This window comes from Narcine bancroftii, chromosome 5, assembly GCF_036971445.1.
Source record: "Narcine bancroftii isolate sNarBan1 chromosome 5, sNarBan1.hap1, whole genome shotgun sequence".
Lineage (NCBI taxonomy): Eukaryota > Metazoa > Chordata > Chondrichthyes > Torpediniformes > Narcinidae > Narcine > Narcine bancroftii.
Window position 1 is genome coordinate 251,376,199 of NC_091473.1, and position 21,304 is coordinate 251,397,502.

Consider the following 21,304-nt stretch of genomic DNA (forward strand, 5'->3'; position numbering starts at 1 on the left):
GTCAAAATAACTAGAAAAAGTAGTATTTACACGTAATGCTGTTTTCATATAAGTTAATAAGTTAACGTTAAGCTACAAATGTCCTGTACATATATACTCTTCTGCACGCTATTTCCATGACATTTGTGTCTCGTGAAATTTCAAGTATTTATTTCTTTATAATCTAGGCAGAAAATGTGTCACTCTCAGGGTGGGTGAAACTTTGCTTCCTCTTTTGGCCCTTCCATGTTTACTTAAGGCTATGAACATCCCTGGGTACGCCTTTGATTCATACACGTTGTAGCGGTTGGGCAAGAGCCTTTCCTTGAATTCGCACTCGCTGTTGAAGTCCACCTGAAAGAAAAGTTACTTTTCAGAGGTTGCCACATTGGATTGCTTCTGTCATGACATCCAAATGAACATTAACATAAAACTTGGCTGAGATTGCCTTGGTTCGAAACAGACTGCAGAGAAATGGGAAGAATTTATTCTCATTGCCCCCACGGGGGAGGAAGCTGAGGAACAAGTTACCAAACGGACAAAGGAGTAAATGCAAATGATTAAAATCGGCAGAGCCATTAGTCATTTACAATTGCAGACGTTACAGTTGCAGAACAGTTATCCTCGATTCACTCACCGCTGCATACAGTCGACCTTTGCTATCCATTGCAACGTAGGCATGGGCTTTTATACCATACAAACTAACCACTCCCAATTCCACTGTCGAGATCATTAAGAGACCTAAACAGAAAAAAACACAATATTCATAAATGTCATTCCTGCCAATGTAAAGCATCGTTTCACAGTGAAATAGTTCAGTGCCACAAGGGAATGGTATTTTTGTGGGTCATTCTACATGCAATGCAGAGTGAAGTCAGGTCTATCCATCCATCTTCTCTGTGGTCGCTGTGATTGGAGTAAAAAATGCAGGAGGAACTCAGCTGGTCTCACAGTGTCCATAGGAGGTAAAGATATACTGAAGTTTTGGGTTTGAGCCCTTCTTCAAGGTGGGTAAAAAGCAGGCAGGCACCTGTATTGAAAAGCTGAGGACAAGGGAAGAATGGGAGGGGGAGAAGGGAAGAATGGGAGGGGGAGGTGCAGACCTACAGACAAAAGGTGTTGATTGGATAAGTTAAGAGGACGGGAAAGAGGAAAGATGAGAATTGATTGGTGGGGAGGTGGTTTGTTTTTGGCTCTGTGAAAGGAGACAGGGAAAAGGGAAGAGAGAGAGAGAGAGAGAGAGAGAGAGAGAGAGAGAGAGAGAGAGAGAGAGAGAGAGAAAGTGAGTGCTAGAGGACAGAAGTTACAGGGAAAGATGTGGGGGTATGGGGCTGGACTAATGGAAACCGGTGAAGTTGATGTTAATGCCATCTAGTTGGAGGGTGCCCAGCTGGAAGATGAAGTGTTATTCCTCCAATCTGCTGGTGGTCCGAGTCTCACAGTGCTTGGACAGACATGTGGGCAAGGGAATGGGGCAGGGAATTGAAATGGCAGGCAACTGGGAGATCCACGATATTGCTTGCTATTGAAAGTCGTTATCAATTTTCTTTCACAGTTTTGCTTCCAAATGCACAAGGATTGCAGCTCTCACAGTTATTTTGGTCATAGTCTGGGGAAATTTAGCAGAGGTTGCAAAAATAGATTTATCAGGCTGCAAGTTAAGTTTCTAATATTACCTTATGGCGCAAGGAGCCCATCAAATCATTGTTAGTTCTGAGAGGAATCTTATTCTCCCAATTATTTCCCAATACTCTCACATGCTCAACAACACAGTAAGCACCCCGACATACAAACTCTCCACGCGGACAGCGGCAGAGGTCAGGATTGAACCAGGGTCCCTGAGACAGTGAGGCAGCAGTACTAACTACACAGCCCTTAAAGCTGTAAAAATGAAACAGTGGATATGCTTTGTGTCCATTTACAGGTCATAGAACATAGCAGCACAGAAAACAGCCCTTTGGCTCTACGAGTGTGCAAAACTATCATTCTGCCCAGTCCCACTAACCTGCACCCAAGTCCATAACCCTCCATACCCCTCCATACCCCTCCCATCCATGTACCTGTCCAAGTATTCCTTAAATGTTAAAATTGAGCCACATTCACTACTTTAGTTGCCAACTTGCTCCACACTCCCACTACTCTCTTTGTGAAGAGGTTCCCTCCTAATGTTTACCCCACCCTTTCACCCTTAATCCATGTTCTAGGGTTCAGATTTATTGTCAGAGGACATACATGACATCACATATAACCCTGAGATTCTTTTACCAGCAGGCGAGGCAGAATTACCACTTATTGGTCGTGCAAAAAAACTTCACAGTGCATACATGTACACAAATAAAGAACAATAAACAGATAACAAATGTAAACCACACGACTGTGCAATTCAGAGAGAATTTTTAAAAAATCAATAAAATGCACAAGTAAGAGTCCTTAATTGAGTCCCTGATGAGTTTGTCATTGAGGAGTCTGATGTTGGAAGGATAGCAGCTGTTCCTGAACCTGGTGATGTGAGCCTTGAGACACCGATACCTCTTTCCTGATGGCAGCAGAGAGAACAGAGCATATGCTGGGTGGGGTGGATCCTCGATGATTGCCGCTGCTCTCCGACAACAGCGTTACTTGTAGATGTTCTTGGTGGTGGGGAAGGTCTTGTCTGTGATGTCCTGGGCTGTGTCCACTACCTTTACACTCAGGGTGTCCCCATATCAGTCAGCACCCTTTCCACCACTCATTTGTAGAAATTTCCCAGGGTTTTAACCTCAGTGGAAAAAGCCTATTTGCATTTATTCTATCTGTACCCAGAGTTAAAACCATAGAACAATATAACACAGGAACAGGTCTCTTTGAGTCTGTGCCAAACATTATTCTCCCTTGTCCCACTAACCTCCAGCCCAAACATAATCCTCCATCCCCTCCAATCCATGTCCCTGTCCAAATTCTTCTTAAAAATTCCATCTGAGAATTGTATCAGGCAGTATTTAGCAACCACATGTCGATAAATATTGCCTCTAAACCACCACTAACATTGCCGCTGCCACCTCCCAATTACCCCTGCTTTCCAATATCCTCAGAGATGATGTGGGTTACACCTGCTCCAAACTGACCATAACAAACCCCACATTATGACCATGCAGTTACTGTAACATCTTAAGAAGAGGTAAAATTTGCATTTGTTGCAAATTTCCCATGAACTGCTTTTCCTGTTGATTCATTTTATAGCCCAAGCCCATTGGCTTGGCTGAAATTCCAACCAAGTTCCAGGGCCTAGCGGACATAAACGGCGTTACTTTGGGTGGGCAAGAACAATCCCACTCACAAAGAGCCGGCCTCACCCAGAATCTTGCAGCCATTTAATGGTACAGTAAAACCCCTGGTATCCATCACCTATGGAGATTGATAGATGCTGGATAAGTGAATTTTCTGGTCGCTTGAGATTGTGTATTGCATGATTGGCAAACTGACCACGAGGAGCGCCAATGTTAAAATTTTGTATTTTTTACCCATTTATTTTCTGTGAATTTTTTTTGCCGGTTGCTTGAGGCTGTTGGTTACTTGAATTCCAGATACAGGGCTTTTACTGTAATTCAATTTAAGTACACAGCTTAGTAACAGGCTCTTCCAGCCTCTGACCCCAGAATACATCCATGTGACCAATTATCTACTAACCCTGTATGTCTTTAGAACGTGGGAGGAAACTGGAGAATCTGTACAAGGGGAAAATGTACAAACACCTACAGGTAGCAGCAGATTCGAACATGGGTCGCTGATGCTGTAATAGGGGTCATGTTAACTGTGTTGCCAAAATAGATCCAATCTAAAATAAATCTGCAATGCAAAATCCAGTTGACACGACATAATTATAGGAGCAGGAGGAGGCCATTTGGCCCATCAAGACTACTAGCATTTCATAGGTTCACAGCCAATCTGGCCATGGACTCAGCTCCAGAGAGAGTGAGGAGACCAGACCAGACCCAGGGCTGCTCCAGGTCTGCAACAGGAGCACTGGCCATACCCAGATCACATCTGAGAGCCACTGTTACTTTTAATTTAAATTTGAACCTCCTGCTCTGTCAATGCTAACATTGAAGTTAAATGCCACCATTGTTATAACTGATCTTGTTCCCATTTTCAGGGAAAGTTTGTGGATCCAAATGGGTGCTGGAGATTTTTTGCGAGATGCCTGGAAAGCGTGCACAACTAAGTTTTTCACTGCATCTCTGTATATGTGTCAATAAACAACTCAATTTAATTTTGATTGCACTAATTTGTTTAAAATTATAAAGTATATAAATGACCTAAATTCCTCGGAGATGCTCCTCTCCATGAACGGAATGGAGTCACTGTTCCTGTGTTGGGTCTAACCAGTGGGCAGGTGCCCCCATCCTTAGTGCTAGGTGGGTTGTTCATCCTTGGTGTATAGTTCACCAAACGGCAGCAAGTAATCTGCAGCTTGCTTGTGGCAGGATCGTAAGCTTCTGTGCAAGACTCTAGGCTAAATCTGGGCCATTTATCTGACTGGTAAACCACAAAAGACACCATGGTCAAAGTAAAAACAAAGTTTCTGGAGCAGGTCAAACAGTGCTTTATGTAGCAAAGATAAAGATACGTAACTAATGTTTCGGGCTTGAGCTCTTTATTTATCAAGGAGTGGAAAAATGTTGGCAGGCATCTGAAGAAAATGATAGGGAGGCAGGGGTAGTGGGAGGAGCACGGTCCCAAAGCCAGGAGGTAATAGATGGTTAAGGGAGGGAGGGCACAGTAACAAGCAAGGGGAGGAGGGATGGCTCTGTGAATGGAGAGAGAGGGGGGTGGAGAGCTGGAGGAAAGAAGACTGAGGGAAAGGAGGGAGAATGGAGCATAGGTTAGCAGAAACCGGAGAAGTCGGTTAATGCCATCTGGTTGGAGAGAGCCCAGACTGAAAATCAAATGTTATTCCTCCAGTTTACAAGTGATCTTGGTGGGATAGTACACGAGACCATGGACAGACATGTGAATATGGGAGTGGGAAGCAGAATTGAAGTAATTTGTCACTGAGTGGCACTCTCCAACAAGATGGCATTAACGTTGACTTCCTCTACTCCAGTTTCTGCTAACCTACTCTTCATTCTCCCTCTCTTCCCTTTTCACTTGTCTTAGCTCCCCACCCCATTTCCCTCTCCATTTACAGAGCCATCCCTCCTCCCCCCTACGCTGCTGTGCCCTCCCTCCTTTATCCAGCTGTTACCTCCTGCCTTTGGGACCGTGCTCCCCCCTCCGCCCCACCCCCCCCCCAACATTTTGTTCCGACAGATACAACATTTTTCCATTCCTTGATGAAGGTCTCAAGCCTGAAGCATTGGTGATGTATCTTTACCTTTGTTACATAAAGTGCCCTGTTTGACTTGTTGAGATTATCCCAATTATCTGGGAATTGGTTCCTTTGACAGTCGTAAATAGATTTTTATTTCTATCGATCTTTTCTGCTTTCAGAGGAAGGAATAAGTTCACATCTTTCACTCTCTCGGCTGCTCTGATCTCTGCGCCTTGTTCCAAAATAGCGCAACGCAAGCTGAAGGAAGGGCACCTCATCCACCAGCCTGGCCGGCGACAGAATTCCAGACATCGAACAGGAGATTGCAGAACCTGGAATCCAGAGCAAGTCTGGATAAAAGGATTAGACTCCAAATGCCTGCAATTCCCCTCCCCCCTGCACCGTTACTGCTTGGCACACTGAGCCCCTGGAGTGGGTTGCTTTATCACATTAAATTCAACAGTTTGGATATCCAGCTGTTCCAGCCTTGTATCCCCAGCATTCATTTCTCCCTCTCACCTCTCCTCCGTTATTTCAGATATTGTTCACCTCCTCCTATGACACCTGGAGTCATACGTCTCTCTTCTGCTTGTGCCATTCAAGCTCTCGTTGCCCTGTCACATTCACCTTGTTTGTTCTCTCTGCTGCTTCCTTACTTCCTCTGCAACTTAAAAGTATTTCATAAGAAAGAGGAGCAGGAGTTGGCCATTCGGCCCATCGAGCCTGCTCCAGCATTCAATGAGATCACGGCTGATCTGACGACAGGCTCATCTCCACCCACCTGCCTTTTCCCCCATATCCTTTAATTTCCCCTGCTATGTCAAAATCTATCCAACCTTGCTTCAATCTATTTACTGAGGTCACCTCCTCTGCTTCAATGGGCAGTGAATTCCACAGAGTCACCTCCCTCGAGTCAAAACAGTTCCTCCTCATCTTGGTCCAATATCTACTACCCTGAATTTTGAGGCTTTGTCCCCTGGTTTTGGTTTCCCCCACCAATGAAAACAACTTACCTACCTCTATTTTATCCATGCCTTTCCTTTTAACTTGTTCCACGTCTGATGGAACAGTAACTGTTTCTCTCTCCACATATACTGCTGGATCTGCAGAGGATGGCTGTCAATTTTTTGTTGCTTTTTTTATGCTCTGTTTCTCACGATTCCTGGTCCCTTTCTTTATTGCATGACATTCTCATCCCTCGGGTGATTCTTTATATTGGACGGGACACTGGAGCTCATTGGAATCAATGATGCAGTGGTCAGAAATCTTAAAGGGAATGGAAATCAACTATTTCAACTCCCTTCACTATTCCCACACAGACATGTCGACCTCATCCTTTGTCGGGGGGGTGGGGGGGGGGAGGAGTGGAATCTTGAGGACCAAGACATCATATTCAACCTGGACATGAACACTGATTTTCCTGAGTTTAAGTTACTCTCACGTTTGTCTGGTTCCACTGTTGCCATCTCTTCTTTAACTCCTCCTGTTCTTACTTTCCTCCCCTCCCTGTGGTCCCTTCCTCTACCTGTACATCCACCTCCTGTCAAAGCCCCTAATAGCCCTCCTCAACTTCTTCCACCCCTTAATGCAGTTGATTTCTCCCCTTCCCACTTTAGTCTCAGTGAAGGGTCCTGACCCAAAACCTTGACCGACCCTTCTACCCGTGGATGTTGACTCGCTGAGTCCCTGCATCTTCTCATTGTTCGCTGGAAACCTTTAATGTTATAGCATCTCTTCAAAAATAAAGAACAATTTAGGTGAACTACTTCCTCAAAAAACAAATTTTCACAACAGACAGTTTGAACTTTGGCCAAAGAAGTGGAAATGTTTCCAAAAACATCCATGAGAAAGCCCCTCCCCAAGACCTGATATCTGCCTGCTTCCCCTTCTTGAGAGTCCGTCGAGGTGTTTGCTTCGCTTCTTGGGATAGACCAGAATTCCCAGGAATTGCAAGCTTGCTTTGACCATTCAACATCAAAAGTGAGTCAGAGCTCTGCACTAAATTATCTTTCTCCTGCACACATGTTAACCCTAATTAAAGTGAGGGAAAAGCACACCTCCATGACACCTCCCATCCCTCATTATACAGTTAAAAACCCTGGTATCTGGCACCTATGGGGACTAGTAAATCCTGGATGAGTGCATTTTCTAGATGCTTGAGATTGCATGCAGAGTGATTGGTGAACAAATGGCGAGGAGTGCCATTTTTATACTTCCTTACTTTTTACCTAATTATTTTCCACAATTATTTTGCCGGTTGCTTGAATTCCAGATAAATGTATCAATCAATTGTATGCTTCCTGAAATTTGTATTTTACAAAAACATAAATATTAAAAATAAGCACCATTTTAGCAAGATTGAAAGTAGAAAGGGCATAGGACTTACATTGCAGGTCTTTTTCAATGCACAAACCTCAACGTGTCACAGGTGCTTTACATTCCAAAAATTATGGACAACCCTTCCAGCTGTTCCGGATTTTCACTTATCTCTGTCCTCCACTGGTACTTGACAGGAGTAGATTAATCTGTGTTGGGGGTGTGGGGCAAGACCACCAGTCTCTGAACAATCATCCGTACAATACCCGTGCAATAGAAGTGCACCTCCTATCAAATTACCAATAGGTTTCAATGTACTTTTTGATCAGCAGACTATTTTTTGATTTGGATTTATTTAATATTATTGCCTACACTGAGATACAGCTAGAAGCTTTCTTCTGCATGCCTTACAAAAGCGGGCAAAGAGTTTCCCCGCTCCACCACCATCTTGGGGAAAAAAAGGAGGAAAAGAGAGGATAGAAAAAACTCCCGTGAAAGACAGCAAGTGGTCGAGGGTCACACTGCTTCTTCCAATGTACCTCTCTGTCCGTGACACTGAGGTTGATTCCCCCCCACCCCCCTGCTCTCCCATACCCAGCTGCCTGCTCTCCACCCCTTTACAATGTCATTAAGTGAATGCTGCTACACGTCCATGAATATCGCAAACCCCGCTCGGTGGAACCCCAAACCAAGACAGCAAGAAACAGGCTGGCGAACAAACACTGAACAGAGACCCCAAATCAACGAACGTTACCACAGTTCATCTACATTACATCCCGTCCAACAAATAAAATAACCCTTAAAAATTGGAAAATTATCGTCGTGAAACCTGACATCAGGAATGGCCTGTGGACTTTACGATTTGCAGAAAGGCTTTCTTCACTGAGGTCATTCACTTGCTGATGGACCATGGGTGCTTCAAGTCACTGGAGATCATCTGCTTGATCAAAGCAGATGCCACATCCAACAATCTTTTGGAACAATGGTTCTCAGCCCACTTGAGTGAATACTCTTCACACTATAAACAGCTTCCCTCATAAAAGGCATTGATTCCATGGATGCTCCTTTTAAGGTGAAGGGACTGTCCAGAGGACTGTTACCGATGAGGCGAAGTGAGCATACTGAATATACTTTTTTTTTTGCTGATTTAAATTTTAATTTTAGATGTTCAGCATGGTAACAGGCCCTTCTGGCCCTTGAGCCTGTGCTCCCCAAATACTCCAATTAACCTACAACCCCTGGTACATTTTGAAGGGTGGGAGGAAACCGGGGAAACCACAGGAAATCCACGCAAACACCTGAAGAAGATACCAAATCCTTACAGACAGCGCCAGATTCGAATCCAGGCCTCTGGCGGTGAATAGCATTATGCTAAAAAGCTCCATTATTGTCATGTAATACTACATGTTAGAATATAACATGTATGAAATTCTTTAATTTTTGTCTACCGTAAGGCAGACAGAGAGTCACCATTTTAACAGTGCCCCTCACAGAAACCTACAGCACCTAGTGCTCCTGGGCGGTCTCCCCTCCAAGTACTGACCAGGCCTGAGCCTGCTTAGCATCTGAGATCAGACAATCTCAGGCTATGTGCTAACTCTTGTGCTAACATACTGTCCACATTGATGTTGTGAACTTTCTAACATGAAGTACATCAATTTAACCAAAGCCCCCTGGACCCTGTAACCAAGCGGATTGTCCAGCCCAGGTAGAACACATTTGTATCCGCTCGCTCTCCAATTTGGAGAAGCATCAGCAAAACTCAATCAAGCAGCCATATTGAAGTTAAATCAAATCTGAAAGTCCCCTGTGCCCAATGGGAAGGATGAAAAATCAGACTTACCCTCCCTATAAGGGATGTCCCAGATCCAGACCCATTCCTCATCTCTCCCATGTCTCTGCTGCTCAAACCTTCAGCAGGTCGGATTCCCAAACACAGCCTTTGCTACTTCCGTTGGGAAAGAGATACAGAAACATTAGAAGCAGGACCACCAGACTGAGGAAAATGCTAAATGACCGCTAAAACAACTCTCTGTGACTCTACTATTTAGTAATAATGAAAACACAAAAAGCACTGGTGGAACTCAGCAGGTCCTGCAGCATCCGTAGGAAGTAAAGGTATTTAATTTAGATATACAGCGCAGTAACAGGCGATTTCAGCCCAGGACTCCGTGCTGCCCAATTTACACCCCTGGTTCATTTTGAACAGTGGGAGGAAACCAAAGCCCCTGGAGAAAACCCACACAGGCATGGGGAGAACATACAAACTCATTAGACAGCTCTGTTACTGTAAAGGTGTTGCACTAACTGCTAAGCCAACCATGCCCCCCCCCCTCCCCCCCATATCACTAACGTTTTGGGCCTGAGCCTTTAGAAGGGGTTTGTGCTCCAAGAGAGGGTCTACAGGACAAAGGAGGGAGAAAAGCTTACAGGTGTTGCTTTGTGAGTTTAGGTACAAAATAGCCTCCTTCTACATTGTAATGAACCATGGTAATGAGGAGAAATTTATTTATTGCGCATTTTCTGAGTTTTCTGCTCCAGTTGCAAAGCCCAGCAATAAAGGTATCAATTCATGGGAACCAATTTTTTAAATTTTAGTTTTACGATCAAACAAGTATCAAGAATTAACCATCACAAATATATAAAATAAATGAAAAGGAATCATTGATACAGCTTGTCCAAATTTCCAAAAAGGAAAAGACGCCCATCCCCCTCCTCTGCCCAAAACAAAAACCCCTCGAAAAGAAAATAGAAATGAGAAGAAAACAACAGAAAGGGAGGTAATAAAGAAATAGAATGAAGAAGGAAAGAAAAGATAGAGGGAAGAAAGAAAGAAAGTGGAACTGTTGGGAAATGGCCTCCACTTCAGAAAGTCCAATTCTTTTTTTCTTCCTAGATCTCAAATATGGGAGAAAAAGGGATAGAGAATTCAAACATAGTATGAGTGCCTTAAGTATTCAACCCTGCATTTGTAAATGTGCCTGCCAGACCTGAAAAAACATATTGTATTTTTTCCTTAATTTTCTCCAGGGGAACACAACTATGTATTTCTGTATTCCATCGGGCTATGTCCAGAAGGGAATCAGACTTCCAGGTAACCGCGATACATTTCCTGGCCACTCCTAATGCAATCTTAAAAAATTCTAAATTGGCACTTGGACATCTTCATTTTAGGTCTACGTCCATAATATTTCCAAGAAGAAATAATTCCGGATTTCTGTTTCCCAATAATCTGGTTTAATAAAATTGTTAAATTTTCCCAAAAGGTTTCAGTTTAGAGCATGACCAGATAGAATGTTTAATGTGACTGCAGCAAGAATGTTGACGATGTAGAGGACCAGCTTCATGAATGGTAGACGAGAGTCATGAAGCCATGTGACCAATCCCAGGTCCCATTTCATGTTCTTAATTTGCATCACCCCGTCATTTCCTTTCATCCCTTATCTACTCATCTATTTCTCCTTCATGGCAGCTGTGTTACTTGTCTCAAGCACTCCAGATTTGAATAGTTCCCCTTTCACACCATCCCCAAGTGAAGACGTTTCTCCCAAATTCCACATTGGATTTATTTGTGGCCATCTTGCACATATGGCCCCTACTTTTGGACTTGTTGAAAAGCAGATACAACCCCTGAACATCCATCTAATTAAAACCCCTTCATAATGAAGGAGGCCACAGTCAGATTATTGCTCAAGTTTTTGCTTGCCAAAGTAAAGAACCCCAGCTATATTGCAGGAATAGAGGGAGAACTGGTTCATGAGAAGGATTCAATAGGATATCAATCAGGGAAATGGCAGATGGAGTTTAAGTCAGATAATGTGGGGCTTCGCATTTTGGGAGATCAAATCCAAGAGGAATGTGTACAGTAAATTGCAGCACCCTTTGGAGCACTGATATACAGAGGGATCTTGGGTTCAATTCCATAGCTTTCAGAAAGTGGCAACACAAATAGAAAGGGCGGTAAAGTAGGCGTTCAGAATACTTGTCTTCATTGGTTGGGGCATCGAGTATGATGATTGAGAAATGCAGCTGCATAAAACTTCACAGATTCACAGAGATATGAAACAGTAACAGGCCCTTCTGGCTCACGAGCCCCCACCACCCAATTACACCCAATTAACCTTCTAACCCCGTATGTCTTTGTGATGTGGGACAAAACCAGAGCACCCAGAGGAAACCCATGGAGACACCAGGAGAACATATAAATACCTTAGAGACAGCGTCGAATTTGGACCCAGGTCACTGGTGCCATAATAATATCGCTCTAACTGCCACGCTAACCGTGTCACCTAAAGTGAGGTCACCTTTGGAGTATTGTGTGTATTTCTGGTTGTTGTATTACAGGAAGGCTGAGGAGGCTTAGGAGAGGGTGCAGAAGAGATTCACCAGGATGCTTGCCTGGATTAGAGAGGATTAGTTAGAAGGGGAGGTAGGATGAACCTGGATTGTTTTCTCTTGAGTGTTGGTATTTGAGGGATGATTTTGTATAAGTATATAAAATCATTAGGAGTAGGGTTGAAAGTGTGGAAATAACAAAAACCTCAAGGTAATTGGCTTAAGGAGAGAGGGGAAATTTCAAAGGAGTTTTGTGAGGCTGACTTAAGAGTCATTTGGATGGGCAACTGAACAGACAGGGAATGGAGGGATGGAGACCACATGCAGGCAGATGGAGTTAACTAAATTTGGCAGCATTTTTGGTGTGGACGTGGTCAGTCAAGACCATGGTTCATGGCAGAGTTCTGAACAGTGTGGGATCTTGGGGTCCAAATCCATTGCTATCTGAAGGTTGCTGTGCAGGTTGAATGGGTAGTTAAGAAGCTTACAGTAGGCTAGCCTTCATTAGTTGGGGGATTGAGTTAAAGAGTTGTGTGATAACGTTGCAGCTCAAACTCTGTTCAGACCACATTTGGAATATTGTGATCAATTCTGGTTGCCTCATGAAAGGATGTAGAAATTGTGGAGAGGCTGCAGAGGAGGTTTACCAGAATGATGCATGGATTGGAGAACTTGTCTTATGAGGCAAGCATAGCAGAACGAGGGCTTTTCTCTTCGGAGCAAAGAAGAATGAGAGGTGACTTAGTAGAGGTCTACAAGATTATGAGAGGGATTGATAGGGTGGACGGCCAACACTTTTTTCCCCAGGATGGGAGTAGCAATCTCTCGAGGACTACTGTACAAGGTTGAAGGGAGGAAAGTTTAGAGAAGACATCAGGGGTAAGGTCACTCCTCACCCCCCCCCCCAGAGAGTAGTGGGAGTGGGTGCCTGGAATACATTGCCAGGGGTGGTGGTGGAGGCTGGAGCATTAGGGACATTTGAAAGTCTGTTAGACCGGCACAGGATACAGGAAAAGTTGAGGATCGTGAGAGAGAAGGTTTAGTCGGCACAACATTGTGGACTGAAGGGCCTGTTAATGTTTTATGTTCATAGAGTCCTGTTCCTTTGCTGTACTATTCTCCTTTCTGTGTTTGGTCTTAAAGCAGAGACATTAAACCATGAAACTCAGTGGGTCCTGCAGCGCGCATCGGGGGCAGAGAATGTCGTGGGATGCTGCGGAACCTGCTGAGTTTGTATATTAACTACAATCACAGCATCTGCAGGCTTTCTTGATTCACATCCAACTGAAGACTGAAAAGAGAGTCAGTTTATGAATCCAAACTGGGAAAAGATCAATGAATGTGCACGATGCCGGGGGAAGGGGAGAAAGAGAGAAAGTGGGAAGCAAAATGAAAGTTACTTACCTTGAGGATAATGCAATAATCTAATTGAGTTACTCAAGTAGAGTGAAAAGCAAAAGTCTGCAGACACAGTGATTGTAGTAAAAGCGCAAAAATGCTGGAGTACCTCAGCCAGTCTCGCCCTGTCCATCGGAGGTAAAGATATTTAACCAACATTTCAGGCCTGAGCCCTTCTTCACTTGAGTAAACTGACTGGTTTTTAATCCAGTATTATTGAGGCCAATCTGACCTGACATCATGCTACACGCGTAGGAGTAAAAAATGAAATTCTGAGATGCTGTGATTGTAGTAAAAACACAAAAACTTTGGAGGAACTCAGCCGGTCTCGCTCCGTCCATAGGAGGTAAAGACGTTCGGGCACCTGCCTACATTTTGCTCAATCCTTGATGAAGGACTCAAGCCTGAAACGTTGGTTGTGTATCTTTCTCTTTGCTATGTAAAGTACACCAGCTGAGTTTCTCCAGTGTTGTGTTTTGACATCACGTTCCACGCATCAGAAGACCATCTCCTCCATTTGATTAACCCACCGGGACTGAAGGTAGAAAAATGCTTTAAAGGGAAAGGCTTGAATATTTTAACAGATCTTGACCCTTTGCTTCTTTCATCGTCTTTCCTGAGGAACCTCTCGACATTAAGAGTCATTGATGAAAACAACGTACTTGTAGCTTTGCACTTTAGGAATAAACCTCCGCAACGTGGTATTATTTGCAAAAGCATCTATAGCATGAGGCAACTCAGACTTCAGAATGATGATGTCACATCAGATATCACCACTGCCTTAAGTGAAAATCTCCCATCATTGGTAAAACTCACTGCCATAAATTCATTCAATGTGGGGTCCCTATACAGAATATAGGATTAAAATATAATTGTTACCAGACAGGTAACAGCGCTTGACGTCCTGCTTTGCGGAAACTGCCAAAATGTTTGGCCTGGAAGTCAGCCTGAAGAAAACTGAGGTCCTCCATCAGCCAGCTCCCCACCATGACTACCAGCCCCCCCACATCTCCATCGGGCACACAAAACTCAAAACGGTCAACCAGTTTACCTATCTCGGCTGCACCATTTCATCAGATGCAAGGATCGACAATGAGATAGACAACAGACTCGCCAAGGCAAATAGCGCCTTTGGAAGACAACACAAAAGAGTCTGGAAAAACAACCAACTGAAAAACTTCACAAAGATTAGCGTATACAGAGCCGTTGTCATACCCACACTCCTGTTCGGCTCCGAATCATGGGTCCTCTACCGGCACCACCTACGGCTCCTAGAACGCTTCCACCAGCGTTGTCTCCGCTCCATCCTCAACATCCATTGGAGCGCTTACATCCCTAACGTCGAAGTACTCGAGATGGCAGAGGTCGACAGCATCGAGTCCACGCTGCTGAAGATCCAGCTGCGCTGGATGGGTCACGTCTCCAGAATGGAGGACCATCGCCTTCCCAAGATCGTGTTCCATGGCGAGCTCTCCACTGGCCACCGTGACAGAGGTGCACCAAAGAAAAGGTACAAGGACTGCCTAAAGAAATCTCTTGGTGCCTGCCACATTGACCACCGCCAGTGGGCTGATAACGCCTCAAACCGTGCATCTTGGCGCCTCACAGTTTGGCGGGCAGCAACCTCCTTTGAAGAAGACCGCAGAGCCCACCTCACTGACAAAAGGCAAAGGAGGAAAAACCCAACACCCAACCCCAACCAACCAATTTGCCCCTGCAGCCGCTGCAATCGTGTCTGCCTGTCCCGCATCGGACTTGTCAGCCACAAACGAGCCTGCAGCTGACGTGGACTTTTTACCCCCTCCATAAATCTTCGTCCGCGAAGCCAAGCCAAAGAAGAACCGTGTCTCTGGAGGCACACACTCAGTCACAAGAGCTGAATAAACCCATAAATTTAATTATGCCAGCTGGTGCTTTAATGAGATGTCAACCTGCAGACAGCTGTTGTCTAAACCTGCACAATATCACATCAGTCCTTCATTTCAATAAACCAGATACATTTTAAAAGATCACAGAACTGAAAGTCAATGAGTCCTACCTCACGAAACTGGCCCTTCCGCTGATCCGCTCTACTGTCCATGCTGACCAAGTTGGCATTCTGGGCCAGTCTCATTTGCCTGGATTTGGGCCCTATCCTTCTTAGACATTCCTATCCATATATCTGTGCATTTGTCTTTTAAATGTTAAAATTGTGCCCACTTTGACAGCTCGCTCCAGACCCAGACCACCCTCAGAGTGAAACGGTTACCTCTTAGGTTCCTCTTAAATTTCTCCCCATTGCCGCTGGTTCTAAAATCCTGAAGGAGTTATAAACATTCACTTCATCCACGTCCTTCATGATCATATAAATCTCTAAGATCACTCCTCAGCTTCTTACACTCTAAGAAATAAAGATGCAGTCGATCTATAGTTCAAGCCCTCCAGATGCAGCAACATCCTGGTGGAAGTACTGGTTGATACCACCGAACCAATACATAAATCCATGGTAAAAGCTGAGAAGCCCCTACAAATCACAAAAGCGTTGTGTACTTGTGATGTAAAGTGTGGGATTGGGAAGGGCACAGGGAACAGCAATGGCAGTTGCAGTACATGGTTAGGCCACGAGATCCAGTGAGTAATACTTGGTGAGTGAAGCAAGGAAATTTCCATTGAGGTGCAGGGGTGGCACTGTTAGTGCGGTAGTTAGTGCAATGCTGATACAGCGCCAGCGATCGGGACCAGGGGGTTCGAATCCTGCGCTGTCTGTAAGGAGTTTGTACGTTCTCCCTGTGACTGCATGGGTTTTCCCTGGAGCCTTCGGTTTCCTCCTACTGTTCAAAAATTACAGGGGTTGGAGGTCAATTGGGTGTATCTGGGCGGAACCTAATTTAAAAAGAAACATCAGTTACTCTGGATGATGTCAGATTTTCCCATTGTTTTTCTGCACATTTAGGGGAGGTTCCTTCATTGTGAAAGTCATACCTAATCAATCTTGCCTGATTGTTCAGTCACCTTTCATTATGAATAAATCAAATTAGACGTACAACACGGTTACAGGCCTTTCCAGCCCACGACTCCAGGCCTCCCAAACTCCCCAATCAACCTACAATCCCTGTACGTCTTTGGAATGTAGGAGGAAACTGGAGCACCCGGAGGAAACTCACGCAGGCCCGGGGGAACATACAAACTCCCTTCAGACAGTGGTGGATTCTAACCCAGATCGCTGGCGCAGTAACAGCATTGTGCTAACCTGTATGTTGACAAATTCAGGTGCAGAACTAATTGCAAGGCTCAGTGTGGTTTCTTTTAACATACTCTTGGGATGTGGACCTTATTGGCAAGATTGCTCTTTGTTGCCCAGCCCTACCTAATCTGAATTTATTACCACTTTTTCTTATTTACTACAACAAAGGAGGCTGTTCAGCCCACTGTGTCCATGCTAACTCTCAGCAGAACAATTCCTTTGTCTCATCTGTTTTATTCTTGCTTCTTTGTCTCCCTCGTTGACTTGCTTTTGATTCTTTTGCCACTCACCTGCACTAAAAAGTAACTTCCGCCATTTCACCACCTGGAAAAACTGTGAGATGCGGGGGGACGTAGGATCAACCAGTGGGGGTACATAGGAGCACCCAGTGGAAACCCTACAGGGTCAGAGGGAGAACATGCAAGTTCCAGACAGATTGCACCTGATTGAACCCAGGTCACCAGAATTGGACTCTTCCAAAGGACAGATTCGAGTTTGAGTTCCCTACGTTGGATTGGGAATGGAGTCACATGTCAGCCAAAATAGGTAAGCAAGGGATGTTTCTATCCTTCAAAAGGTTAGGAGGAACTGATAAGTTAACACATAATTGCAGATATATTTACCAATACCTGCTCTATTTCTAGATGTTTTAAAGAATTCCAACTTTTAAACTGGTGTGGTGGGATTTGAACATGAGTCAATAATACGGGAGTAGCAATCTTGCTCTTAACGTCACCGTTTCCTAGGAGTTTATTGTTGACCTCAAGAAGGGGTAGCTGAGGGACCAGGCATCTGTCCACATCGATGAGACGGAAATGGGGAATGGTCAGAACATTCCAAGTTCCAACGAGTCTATGCATCAGAAGACCACTCCGAGAGTCAGCACCTCAAAAGGCAATGGTGAAAAAGGCACACCTGGACTTCAACTTTCTGAAGAGTCGGAGGAGATTTAGCATGACCTTGAACACTCTTTTAGATGTCTACAGGTGCACAGACTGATTGCATCACAACAGGGTTTGGTCATTCAAGTGCCCAGGATTGCAGAAGTTAGCAAACATCACCAGGTCCATCACAGGCTCCAACCCCCCCCCCCTCCCCCACATCCATTGAAGACATCCGTGTGACACACTGCCTCAAGAAGCCAGCCAACATTATGAAGGACCCCAACCACCCTGATCACAATCTCTTTTCACTGCTACCTTTAGGCAGAAGGTACAGAGGCCTGAAGACCAAGACCTCTGGGTTCAAGAACAATTTCTCTCCAACACCTATCCGGTTCAGGAAACTCCCCATACTGATCATGAACTACTCCGACACCACAAAAACACTCTCCGCATCATCGTAACCATTTTGTTCTTGCCCTATGAAAACGAAATGTTTATTATCTATCAAATCTTTTGTATTTATCATCCCTTCCTAATTTGTTCTTTTTACAAAGTACCTGCAAGTAAGAATTTTGGCGCACGTGTACGTTAAACAATGTGTATGACAATAAACGAGTCATTATCAATCCTCTGGACTGTCAGCCCAGCGGAGAGGGTCACTTGGGGTGGACATGCCTCAGTTGGGTTCCCCTGTCCCTGATCCACCTCTAGAAACTCAAGCACAACAAGTGAGGCTCTGAGGAGACGCGGAGGGCCGGCATCTTCAAACCCAAACCAAAGCTCATTGAGGTGAACACAAAATAGGAGTCTATTTTAAAATGGGACAATGGAGTCTGATGCACAGACCAATTTTTATCCATCAAGTGGCACTAGGTGCTCTGCAACACACTGATGTTTGTAGAATCTTGCTTCCATAAATGAACTGTTGTTCCTATGTTACAAGAGACCACCCTTCAGTGACCACCCTTCTTAACTGTAAAGAGATGTGGAGGGTGAGAAAGAATCACTCAGTTTTCTTCCTCAGTAAAGCAAATGCAACCTGATCCTTAACTTTTTGTAATTTTTTTTAAAATTGGGACTGAGGACTAATTTATTCTCGCTGGAGGCATTTACTTTCAGCTTGTAACAGGTTGAATCAGCACTGATATTCATTTTCGAAATGTTTCTGAATTTTTGGCCAGCGAGAGAGTAAAATATTACCTTCAGCCTGTAGGCCTCCCCCCCACCCTTTTGTTTGGGTGCCTGCCTGCATTTTACTCTGGCTTGAGGAAGGGCTCAAGCCCAAAATGTTGGTTGTATAAAGCACACTGTCTGACCTGCTGAGTTTCTCCAGCATTGTGCTTTAATTGAGCCAGGAAGATTAGCATTTGCAAGCACAAGAGGCAAAAGTAGGAGAACAGTCATCAAAACGACAGTGTGACAGACACAGTCACCCACTGCAGTCATTAAAGTAAAAACACCATGATTCAGACACTCAGCAGGTCAAACAGTCTACTGACCATTCCCCATTTCCGTCTCATCGACGCGGACAGATGCCTGGTCCCTCGGCTACCCCTTCTTGAGGGAAAGAGACAGAACTGACGTTTCGGGCTTGAGTCCTTCATCAAGGGATGAGTAAAATGTTGGCAGGCACCCGAACAAAATGATGAAGGGGAGAGGAGCAGGGTCCCAAGAGCAGGAGGTAATAGTTGGATAGGGAGGGAGAGCATACAGGAAACAGGTCAGTTCTCATTGAAGGTACCCTGTGCTCTTAAACTACTCCAGGACCACCTGCATTGGGAGCCTTCATGTCTCCTTGTGCATTTAATTCACACCACGGTGGTTTATCTCGCGTCTCTGGGGGTCTTACAGGACCGCAAACGCCTCTCGTTTCGGGGAAAGCAGAATCACCTCTCAGCCCCTTGGTTTGGAGGAAACGGCCCCCCTTCTGCACCCCCCATCCTGGATGGAGAAGGGCAGTCGCGCACCTCTAGTCTTGGCGGAGGGGTGAAGCCGGTGGGTGGAACAGGGGCTTTGCTTGCAGGGGCAGGGGCCCCATTCCTCGCACCACCAGCTGCTCTGGTTTGGGTCTCCGGCCGCCCTTATTTGAAAGCTGACCCCTTTCCCAGACCCTCTCAACCCCCCCCCCCCGACAGGTGGAGAATCGTTCGCAGTGGGAGCCGCGCTGGCTGGAAGCACCGAGGGGGGATGGCCAGCCCTCTCCAGCGTCCCGTCTGACCGCTTCTCACCCGTCCACGTCCCAACCAAGCGACTGGACGGCAGTATGAGTTCTGCGGACGCTCTCCCCCCGTCCCCTTTGCAACCGGCTCAGCCCAGGAACACGGCGCTGGTGCAAAAGCAGACAACAGGATTTCCAAAAAGCTGCTGCAAACACATCCACAAACCGAACATCAAACGGGAGCAACATTCCAGTGATCAGATGCAAGACAAGTGGCTATTCGACACCCCCCTTTAAAGCAGTTTCTCCAACTCCGACCAGCATTTGGAGAGAAACGGCTGCTCGTTGAAAGATTGTGGGATTCAAGGGCCACGAGGGCTCCCCTATTGATCTCCTGGAAGGTCAACAGAGAGAGAAATGCTTCCTTAAATCTTCCACAAGGTCCACACACACACACACACACAAAGGTCCACCCAGCCCCTGGGTAAATGTCCCCCCCACACACACACAAAGGTCCACCCAGCCCCTGGATAAATGTTCCCCCCCCCCCCCCCCCACACACACACACACACACACACACACACACACACACACACACACACACGGTCCACCCAGCCCCTGGGTAAATGTTCCCCCCCCCCCCCCACACACACACACACACACACACACACACACACACACAAAGGTCCACCCAGCCCCTGGGTAAATGTTCCCCCCCCCCCCCCCCCCCACACACACACACACACACACACACACACGGTCCACCCAGCCCCTGGGTAAATGTTCCCCCCCCCCCCACACACACACACACACACACACACACACACACACACACAAAGGTCCACCCAGCCCCTGGGTAAATGTTCCCCCCCCCCCCCACACACACACACACACACACACACACACACACACACACACATCCACCCAGCCCCTGGGTAAATGTCCCGTCCCCCCCCCCACACACACACAAAGGTCCACCCAGCCCCTTGTTCATCCAGGAAGATGCGAACAGAAACTGGATGAAAACCACACCAAATTAAATAAAGCTGCTGACAACCTACTGTACTGGTTTTCGGGATGCGCTCCACCAATTTGTCCATCAGTCGTGATTTGCAGGTGAAACCCGATGCCCACATTGCAATAAAGCCTCCTCACTCTCTTGATTCCCGTGAAATAGTCCCTGTCCCAGCCGAGGTCCAATTTCCTTCCAGAGATCGGAAACAAGGATCTGGAGAAGAGAGTCTCCCATCTCCCTTCCAAGCTCCCTCTCGCTTTCATTGCTATTGAAGCTGGACAGGCTACCCCAGTTAAAAGGCCAAGGAGAACAACTGGCCAGGTCCAGTAGAGAGGTGGCTGGTGGAACATTCTAATCAACTTAAAGCGACACGTGGGCAAGGAATTGATGGACTAAAAATAACTGAGCTTCTAGATTTTCAGTCCAATGTCTGTAAGGGCTCTCTTTATTTTTGGAACCTGCACTGCTGACTCAACACAAAATCCAAAGATAATATTCACTAAAACACCTTTAACACAATCATTTTGGGGGGGGGGGGAGCAGAAACCTGGGGACCAATAGGTTTCCCTTTTAATCCACCCTGTGAGCTCATGGCGGACCCTTTTGATGTGCTGAGCCCTGAGATTAATTTTTTTTAAAAATACAATGGAAATTTGCGGAGAGTGCAGGGTTGGTTAATTTGACATCTATTTATTTTAGAGAGATG

At 45.5% G+C, this 21,304-nt stretch overlaps 1 protein-coding gene across 1 annotated transcript; it reads right to left on the bottom strand.

Moving 5' to 3' along the window:
- Nucleotides 1–156: 156 nt before the first annotated feature.
- LOC138765549 (fibroblast growth factor 4B-like) lies at nucleotides 157–20,948 on the bottom strand. The gene is made up of 3 exons (XM_069942580.1): nucleotides 20,645–20,948; nucleotides 617–720; nucleotides 157–333 (listed from the first exon to the last, which is right to left on the bottom strand). Exons 1-3 carry the CDS (start codon nucleotides 20,946–20,948, stop codon nucleotides 157–159), a joined length of 585 nt encoding a protein of 194 aa, XP_069798681.1.
- Nucleotides 20,949–21,304: the final 356 nt, after the last annotated feature.